Source organism: Henckelia pumila, chromosome 4 (genome assembly GCF_033568475.1).
Source record: "Henckelia pumila isolate YLH828 chromosome 4, ASM3356847v2, whole genome shotgun sequence".
Lineage (NCBI taxonomy): Eukaryota > Viridiplantae > Streptophyta > Magnoliopsida > Lamiales > Gesneriaceae > Henckelia > Henckelia pumila.
The window spans coordinates 182,372,283-182,382,449 of NC_133123.1; the positions used below are offsets into that span (position 1 = coordinate 182,372,283).

At 33.7% G+C, this 10,167-nt stretch overlaps 1 protein-coding gene across 3 annotated transcripts; it reads right to left on the reverse strand.

Annotated features, from left to right (window-relative positions):
* Positions 1 to 4,859: 4,859 nt before the first annotated feature.
* On the reverse strand, positions 4,860 to 9,080 carry LOC140864229 (F-box/FBD/LRR-repeat protein At1g51370-like). 3 transcript variants are annotated; one of them, XM_073268256.1, is made up of 5 exons: positions 8,945 to 9,024; positions 8,508 to 8,578; positions 7,627 to 8,244; positions 7,045 to 7,188; positions 4,860 to 6,788 (listed from the first exon to the last, which is right to left on the reverse strand). In XM_073268256.1, the coding sequence occupies exons 2-5, from the start codon at positions 8,508 to 8,510 to the stop codon at positions 6,492 to 6,494; spliced, it is 1,062 nt and encodes a 353-aa protein (XP_073124357.1). In that variant the 5' UTR covers positions 8,511 to 8,578; positions 8,945 to 9,024; the 3' UTR covers positions 4,860 to 6,491. The 3 variants fall into 3 exon arrangements, with proteins under 3 accessions (XP_073124357.1, XP_073124356.1, XP_073124355.1); XM_073268255.1 differs by having other exon boundaries at positions 7,861 to 8,578; positions 8,945 to 9,080; XM_073268254.1 differs by having other exon boundaries at positions 7,627 to 8,578; positions 8,945 to 9,080.
* Positions 9,081 to 10,167: the final 1,087 nt, after the last annotated feature.

A 10,167-nucleotide genomic window follows, 5' to 3' on the forward strand; every position in this document is an offset into this window, starting at 1 on the left:
AAGTGAGTTTCAACTTCTCGCTCGCTCGATCGGTAAGATCTTACCGATCTAGCGGAGCACTATTCAAAAAAAATTATTGCTTTATCTGTTGAACCTTTTTATGATTATCGATAGGATTAAATTTAAATTAGACGATTAGAAAACGGGGTCTCACACAGAGTTTGATTTGAAAACTCAGTTCCTCTGTCACTTAGAATTTTGTCAATCTTTTGAGATTTTTCATTTTGAAATCATTGAAAATTTTGATAAATTGGATGGCAGTTTGATCTTTTGTTTTAAAAAAAATCACCCAAGTAAATTTTGAAAAATCATCAACAATAACAAAGGTGTAGTTCATTCCCCCTAAACACATTACATGTATCATACCAAAAAGATCCATGTGCAGTAATTCTAAGCTTCTGGAAGACGAGGTAATACCCTTGTTTTTTAAAGTTGATCTGACTTGCTTACCCAATTGGCAAGCAGTGCAAATATTATCTTTTGAGAACTCAATGTTAGGTAGACCAGTAACCAAATCATGTTTGCTCAGATTAGAAATTGCTTTGCAATTCAGATTATTTAATCTTTTAAGCCACAACCAGTTTTTTTTTCATATTTGAGGCAACAAGACAGATAGTATCACTTGGTTGTGCAGACCAATTGACTCGATTAGTGTTTCCAATCCATTCTCTTGTCATAACTGTTAGTACAGATAGATCTTTAACTATACATGTATGTTTTTTAAATTCCCCAAGATATCCATACTCACATAATTAACTTATGCTAATCAAGTTATATTTTAAATTAACTACTGGTAGAACATTTTTAATAACAATGTTACCATGGATAAGCTTACCCTTACCAATAGTCATACCCTTCAAATTATCTCCAAATGTGATTTTTGGTTCTGAACTTTGTGAGAATTCATATAGCAGCTTGATTTCTCCAGTGAAACAAATACTGTCCAAATAACAGATTGATTGCTTTACCAACTCACTTCTTTTATCCTGAAATCAAAAATAAAAAAAATAAATTTCAGTACCCATATCTACCTGGGTCCACGCTGGATTAATCCCTTGAGAATTCATACTTGAATTATTTTTATAGATTTTCCATTATACAGTCCCCCAAGAGTGAGTGATCTAGCTGATACATTTTGTGGATTGTGTTGTGGGTTCCTAGTGGAATAATCAGACTTATTTTTCATGCCAAGTTTCCAATACTTCTTCTGAGCAGGTTTGTTTTTAAAATATGGTCTATGTTTTGCCATCATAAAGTCATTTTTGTCTTGACCATATCCAAACCTATCTGGCCTAGTCTTAGTCCCTCTAGATTGTGAACTTTCAGGTTTAACATATCCCAAACCTTTATGAAAAAATTTGATCTGTTTACTTATTGGAGTTCTAACTGGAATTTCAGGCTCTAGTTGTTCATATATCGTGCTGGATCTGACAAATTTCATATATTTTGAATTGTTCTTATCCAGACACGACTGAGTATTTGTTTCAGATGAACTGCTATCATTCTTGCTAAAGCCTAGGCAAGTTCTATCACCAGCTTGCTTCTGCATTCCATCAGTTTATCTAGTGAAACAAAATACTTATTCCAAGTGTTTACTAAGTTTGTCAATCTTTGATTATCAGAGAGAACAACTTGGATTTTATTTCTCATGTTTGTGTTTTTGGTCATTAACGGATTTATTTGAGACCTTATATTGTCTACTTCATCATATTTAGTAGAGTCCAATTGATCTTACTTATCTATTGTTCTTTTTCCATCTGTTTTGACTTCCTCAAACTGATGATATAATCTTCGATACTCAATTACCATCTCATTTAAAGCAAAGATAAGATCTTCTTTAGTAAATTCATCAGAAGTAAAGTCAAATACATCTCCATCATCTGGGATTTCTGAATCATCTCTTGCCATCAAGCATTTGACAGCTTCATCATCACTTTCACTTGAAGATGTTTCTGAGCAGGATGACTCTGTATCAGACTCAGCCCACTTGTTATTGTTCTCTTCTGCCATCAGTGTTTTTTTCTCTTTCTTTCATCTGAAGTTCTTTCTTTCTTCTATGGAGATATTCGTGTGAGATGTCTTCCTTTCATCCTTATTTAGTTTTGTGCATTCACCTATGAAGTGTATTTTATTTCCATAGTTATAGCAAGCTTGATCGTCATTGGTTGTCTTTTTTTGTCTAAAGCTGGATTTTTTTGTGCTCTTGTAGTTCTTGTGATTCTTTCTCATGAACTTGTCAAATTTCTTCACAAAGAGTGACATTGTATCATTACTAAGTTGATCTGATGTCTTCAAGGTAGGTGTTTCTTTGCCTGTTGTCAAGGCTTTAGTGACTTGTGGAGTGGATGGTTCTTCTTCAATTCTTACTCCCAGCTCGAACTCATAAGCTTTGAGATCTGCGAACAGGTCATCTTGTTCGATCTTGTTGAGGTCCTTAGATTCTCTCATTGCAATTGTTTTAAAATCTCATTCTCAAGGCAAGGCTCTCATAACTTTCAAAGTCACTTCTCTGTTGTTGTAGCTTTTGCCCAAAGAATTCAGCTCAATGATTATGCTCCTAAATCCTTCATGAGCTCATTCATTGTTTCTCTAGACTTCATTTTGATACTGTCAAACTTTTGGATCGCCACAATGAGTTTGTTTTCTTTGTTTGATCATTGCCCTCACACAGTTATGTGAGTTTCTCCCATATATCCTTGGCAGTAGTGCTTGTTTTGAACTTGCTAAACATATTCTTATCCAAATTAAGTTTTGTATAGTATATCTATTGCCCATTGTCCAAGTTTGCCTTCTTTTTGTCCTCAGTTGTCCACTCTGATCTGGGTTTTTCAATCATCTAAGGTGCACATTCGGTGACAGCAACTACAATATTGTCTTTCATGATCTTCATTGGTCCATCAGTGATGGTATACCACATATCATCATCTTGAGCGGATAGATGTGTCTGCATACGAATTTTCTAAATGCAGTATGTAAGAGTAAGGAACAAGAGATTTTTTTTATAGAAGTTCGAAGTTAAAACTTCTACGTCTCCCCGTCTTCTGTGTCTCGAAGGATTTCACTAGAAGCATTTGATGTACACAACAACTAATACAAATCCGATCCGATCAACTCTTGAAAAGAACTCCTAGTAACAACTTCTCAAATCAAATCACTATCTGACTGAGTTACAACTTAAAATCAGTGTGGGATATGCTACAAAAAACTGATCTAAATATCACAAAATGATCTCAATCAATCGATCTGATAAAAAAATAAGCTTATAATCTAAGTTGGATCTTTGATCTGCTTCTTGTCTGTCTGCATGTGTAATCTCGAAATTTGCTATGAAGACTTTATGATCTTAAATTATGATTTACGAGAGCAAGAGGTGTTGAATCTCTAAATGTCATCAAGTATTTACAGGTGATCTTCTTCAATGTTAAAAAAGTAGTCGGTGGATTATTTGTTTATGATATGTCCGACATTCAATCAAAAATTGACATGTGTCCTCGTACCCTTTCAAAATATAGTTGAACAATTTGAACATCATCGAGTACGGAGAATAACGTTTATATCACCAACAACTTCTCTTATCTTTTAGTAACAACTTGGATTGATGTTTAAGCTGCGTAGATTGATCTGGTCTGACTTTGATCTTATCTCATCTTATCTGGTCTGATTTACAATTTTTTCTGAAGAGAGAGTATTAAACATTTTCATAAATCTAGATCGATATATTAGACCGACTTGAGCTTATGTACTCTATTCTTGGTTTTTTTTAATCTTATCAAATGATCTGCTATCATCACCAAAATTAAGACGTATTCTTCATCAATCTGTCTAAACTTCTCCAAAACCATATTATTGATCATACCATGAATGCGTGAACCCTAAAAAATAGTACAATTAAATAGAAAGTTTAGATGAATATTTCTAATATTTTAGAAAGAAAACCAAAACTTAGTCACTTGACATCACAATTGCGGAACACACATTCTAAGCTGCAAATTTCGTTCTTCTTGGATGTTGGTTCACAGCGATGAACCAAACAGAGCTTCGGGGCACAAAATTTTATTGATGGTGAAATCTCGCGGATTGCACTGGACATGGGTGCCATTCTTCTAAATCTCAGCTGAAATTTTCAGTGTGAATTTGAAAAGATAACTTTTTGTTGTATATTTTTTTGGAATATATTTTTTACTCTTGCATTCATGTATGTATGCATATAGGACAAACAACCAACCTATTAAAAATAAAAATTAATTTTTTTTTGCCCACGATAAAGGCTATTGTATATTTTGTTTTAATTCAATCGTATTTTTATCTATATTTAAAAAAATTAGATTAAATAATCTATTACATATGATATCATATTTTTTTTAATATGTTCAATATTATCTCTATCTTTATTTTTATTTTAAATTTAATCATTATGTCTCTAATGTATTTAGAAAAGCATTTTGAGCGGGAAATTGTTAATTTTTATTTTTAGCAGACTTTTTAATTTTATATATAGGTAGATTTTTATTCGTTTTTTTCCTCTAGACTTCTATTTATATAGTTACTATTCTTAGAAGTATTTTTAGGTAGTGTTTGAAAAGCTTCTAATAAAACTTATCAACTAATGCTCTTCAAAACACTACCTTAGTACAAGGTTGTGTTTACTTATGTGCATGGATAGCATTATGAAGATATAATTTTTAAGGTGATTATTAAAACAATTAGATTTTTTTTTTTTGAAAAGCCGCCTAATCGGTGATTATTAAACCAATTAGATATTTTTTTTCGAAAAGCCGCCTGATTAGGCGGAGGTTAGGCAGACCCTTACCATTTATTCAAATAAAAGAAAAATACAAAAGAGAGAGACTAGACCAAAACATCCTTGAAAATTTCAAAGAGTACAAATAAAAGTTATCCAAATAAAATTACATCAATTTCGAAGAAACTCTATCATATGGCAGCTTAAACTTGTCTAGTCCGCAAATTCCTTTAAGTCTCCCTTGAATCTGCTGAGGAAGGATATTCTCCGTCCCCATAAGCCCCAAATTAGCCAGATCATCTACCGCCGCATTCGCTTCTCTGAAGATGTGGGATTTATGTACCACGTATTTATGAAGAATCTCCTGAATTTGTACTAAGGTATCACTAAGCTCCCAGCTTGACTGCCCCTATATTAATTATGTTAAGTGCAACCATCGAGTCCACTTCAAGCTAAAGAGGGAAGAAGTTATAAAGCCTACAGATCTGCAATCCCTTCAGAATGGGCAAAAGCTTCGCTCCAGTACTAGTACCAACCCCAATATTTTCATGAAATGCCACAAGAACATCACCATCGGCATTTCTAATTAAACCCCCAATTCCCGAACTCCCATCTTCTTTCAAACAACCATCAGTATTGAGTTTGTAAGTACCTGAAGTGGGCTTCCTCCAGTGGACGATTTGGACTGTAGCGCATCTCGTGATCATGAATTGCAAACCCCATGCATTCGCTGTCTCCATAACCTATCCAGTTTATCAACGAGGTAAGACCAGCTCTCCCAATCTCGAAAATGTGACTCATAATCCTCCTGATAATACGAGCTGGAGTGAATCTGATATTCCTGTGCTTCTGCTCATTTCTTCCGCTCCACAAAAACCAAATAATGAGAAAAGGTATCAACTCCCTAACTGCCCACGTTTCCGCCAATACATGTCTATTTTCCAGTTGGAAAAAATGATTGGGTTCTGCACACGAAAGCCCTTCACGAAAAAACTCCAAACAGTGGTTGCTGTCGAGCTGGAAAAAAGAATAAGTGTGTGAAAGATTCAACCCCATCACAGCATAGGCACTTCGAAGCAAGCAGCTGCCCCCTGGTTTGCATAATGTCATCGAGAGGGAGTAGTTTATAAAACCATCTCCAGCATAAAATTGAGATCGAAGGACGAAGCAAATTAGACCAGCATCCTGTGAACCAATCAATCGGTTCGACTCTTCTCCTAACCAGTTCCCATGCTGATTTTACCGGGAAAAAGCCATTAGGAGTGTGCTTCCAAATCGCTTTGTCCGAATCCAGAGGGTGAATAGGCACTCTCAGAATCTGGGCCGCAATATCCTGAGGCACAACTAAGCGCAACTTCTGTAAATTCCACTGTTTACCATCCATAAACCAATTAACTTGTCGACTGTCTGAACCCAGATCAGGTGCAATATTTGTCAGAGTACCATTAGGAAGCCAAGAGTCATGCGAGAAACTCAAATTCCCCTACCCTATCTTCCAACCGATTCCCCTTTCCACCTTGTCTCTGATTTTCAACATCAGACGCCAAGTAGGATAGATATTCTGTCGACCATGCTGGCTTTTGCTTATAGTTGAAAATCCGATCAAAGAATTTTATTTCAAGCCCCAAAAATGAAGTGAACAATAATATGAAAATAAATTTCTTACAACTTAATAGCTAAAGTGCATTTATACACACATAAGCTGAAAATTTTTCCATATAAGAATTAGATTAGCTGTTTGTTGTTCAAATTAACTTTCAAAGAAATCTGCCATATTTTTCATCGAACAACCTATCTCAAAATCAAAATCCCTAACTAACCCCTTCAATCTAGCCCAAAAGTTCTTTTCAGCTCGTCTCTCATCGGATTTCTTCCTCGAGAGCCCGGTCATTTTCCTCAACTCTGTGGCATTTTTCAACAAAAAATCAGCCAGATGAACATGTGGCTTCTCCCCCTTGAACCCACGAAACTCGACTTCTTTAATGTGGGACACAATACAGGATGGCGTCGATTCCACCAAGTCATAATCATAATCATTCCACATCCACTGTAAAAGAAAGAAATGAACTTGGACTTGAGCTCTATTAATTAAAAATATAAATATAAATAGGATGAAAATAAAAACTCAGAGGAGATTCAGATCTGGAAAATTTAATTAGGCTTCACGTTTAAATAAAGGTCTCCTCTAGATCTGGAAAATTTAATTAGGCTTCACGTTTAAATAAAGGCAATAACGATAGCTTATTGTAGATGCTGGATCCACCCCTAACATTTTCTTAAAGAGAAGGTGATGACAAGCTTACCACATTTAACTTGATCCATTGAAGATATGGCGTCGAATGAAGAAATTCCAGAAATGCTTCACTGTTGCATTTCGTTGAAATTTCTAGTCGCTTGAGCATATTAAATTTTAGAAGTGGAGTCCCTTGGTTTGATTGCGCGATAGCCTATCACAGATAAATAAAAGTAATATTAATAACAATAAGGTTTCATTAAATTTCACATTACATCGAACCAAGAAACTAGAGCTAGCTGTCAGTTTGCAATAAGTCAAGAAGTAAAGAATAAAGCTTTCAAATACAAATCAAATTCAAATTGCTGACATAATATAAAACTTAAAATAAATTTTCAATATCAATTTTTCAGCAGTCACTAGATTTTCCAATCTCAAAATTCTTAAGTAGTGAAGCCGTTTCTCAACTCCTTTTTTTTTTCGAGTGGGGGATCCACGTGCCAAGGAGCTTGAAAGCAAGAAGTAGGAAGTAGGAAATATAGTAAATTGGTTTTCATTTTTTCTTGGGTGAAACACGTTCTATGATAACTAACAAAGTAACAATGTATCAACCATGTGATGTAATGTGAGTAATATGGCTAAGCAATCTAACCTCCACAGTATCACCTGATAGTTGCAAATGGTTTAAGCTAGAGCATCCTTTCAATAGAAGACGAGCTTGTAATCCATTCTTTCTAATTACATGAAGATCATGTCGAAAACTTTGATAACCAATAGCCGCAGAAAAAACTAATGATGCACTTAGATCAAAATTTTCTACAAAATAACAATGAAAACCAATTTCCAGGAGCTTGGCTCCAGTAATCTTAATGTAACAGTTCTCTACCTCAGGAAGATCCGAATAATGTATCACTTTTAACTCAGCTAATGCTGGAGCCTTGACTTCCAAAAATCTCACTTTCAACCATTTACAATCTCTTAGTTCAAGCGTTTCCAAGACTGGAAAGTTAAATATAAAATGGCTATTACTGGTAGCATGGTCGTTTTGAATTTCAACTTTACCAAGATGCAGAACTTTAAGATTGGAAAACCAATTCTGTACTGGCCTGAAAACGCAAGGCAATTGTAACTTCAGTTTTGTCAATGGGATACAATCAAAAAGGCAACGGGGTACAACAACACCTCCATAATCATAAACTATTCCCAAATCCTCAACGTTTCTCATCAACGCAGCAGATATCCATGTCATTATGCGACTTGCATCATACTCCTGTTGAAATGAAAGGAAAAACCTTTTTAATCTCGAAGTATGAGAAAGGATGAAAATCCTGTCCACAAAATAAACAACACTCTTCTTCCTAGTCGTCTTAAGAGAAAATCGCTTCCTATCGTCGATGACTATATTGTCAATAGAAGTCCATTTGTATTCCCAATCTTTGGACAGAACACAAGTTCGAAGAGCGTCCTTTGTTGGCAGAAGGGACAGAATTTGACTAATAATACTTTCAGGCAAATTACTAATGAAGTCTTCACCATTGTCAATTGTCTCTCTCATTGCATTGCTGTCCATTTGAACACTTTCCTCCATTGTTGTAACAGTCAACCTGAGACATTAAACAAAATGTAGAACATCGTTACCAATCAAAATAGCAAATCCTATCACGCATCGACCCAAGAATTCAATAAAAGAGTACAAGGAGGCAGGCGTAATCCATCTAGGGCAAATTTTCATTTTAAGCAAAATTACTTTATATATTCATTTCCCGAGAGGTACCCCATTAACCCATTTCTGAATTTTCACTCCTATCATTGAATACAGAAAGCAATTTTTGACCCAAAAAAAAAAAAATCAGAAATCAAGAATAATATTGAAACAAAGAACATGAACAGAGATACGACCAAAAGCACAACAAAACCTACGGGGAAAAATCCCTAAAGGCACATACAAGAAAGATGTTCGCAAAATTTACCGGATGAACTAATTGCCCTGGATCCGATAATTGATTTTGTTCGTCGAAATCGTCACCTGTTATGAGAAACTGCCAAGTGCGCATAAGATGTTTGCTCGACGGTTCACGCTTTACATTGTTCGAGTTGAAATATGAGAAAAGCGAAGCTGGGAGGGATTACAAATTTACCAAATTTAAATTTAAATATTAAATAACCCAAGGACAACACAAAAAAATTTATTTAAAAACAGAAAACTATTCAATTAATTTAATTTAATGGTGAAAAACTTTAAAAATATAAATATTTTACTTTGCTGAAAAAATTATTTTACATGACTGTTTATCTTTTCAATGAAATCAAGGTTATGTTTACTTGCCTCAATAACAAAAGATATGATTATCAAACATAATATTTTTTTTAATTTAACAAAATATATATAGTTGTGTAAATAATTTATATCCTTATGATTTAGAGCTAAGATATATAATTGCACGAGAGATCTTACGATTTATGGTTGTAATTTGAACGGGATATGTTAAGAGTATTTCAATTTCGTTTAGACAAATATTTATAAACCGTTTTAATAAAAGTGATTTTACAAAACTTTTATAATATGTTTTAAGAATTAGTATGTGTTAGATAATAATTATATAAAAATATTTTTAAATTTAAAAAGTAAATAAGTAATATTTTTATTTTCACCGTTGTCTTCAATTTTATAAATATCCAAAAACACTTTTTAATTGATTTTTAAAAACTATACTTGAATAAAAATATTTTATAAAAATAACGTCCAAACATATATTTTTATAATATGTTTCACTTATAAAAGAGTAAACATGTTTTTTAAATTATTTGTCCAAAAAGAGCTTCGTAGACTTATTATTATTAATTAATATAAGTTCATTTCATTTACAAAAAAAAATGAAAATTTATTCGGTCAAGGTGGTGTTTGCAACAGCTTATTATAAATAATTTTATACATCTACTAGAAGCATTTTAAAAAAAGAAAGAAAGAAAAAAATCTTTAACACGCTACATGACCAAATATATAAATGTTTGTATGTTCTCGGATTCATTTTTGGTGGTTAGAACAATCTCCAAGCCTAATGAGGATTTATTTTTGGTGGTTAAAACAATCTCCAAGCCTAATGAGGATCTCGGTGTTGATGATGTCATATCTATGAATATCCGAGACCACATTAGTTCTCCTCGATTTTCTTTGATTCAGCATTGGGACGAG

Coding starts and splice junctions, on each gene's coding strand:
- LOC140864229 (XM_073268254.1), bottom strand. CDS start 8,562: ATGGAGGAAAGTGTTCAAATGGACAGCAATGCAATGAGAGAGACAATT. Junction 7,189..7,626: donor TATCAGGTGATACTGTGGAG/GTTAGATTGCTT, acceptor TATCTGTGATAG/GCTATCGCGCAATCAAACCA. Junction 6,789..7,044: donor AATGGATCAAGTTAAATGTG/GTAAGCTTGTCA, acceptor TTTCTTTTACAG/TGGATGTGGAATGATTATGA.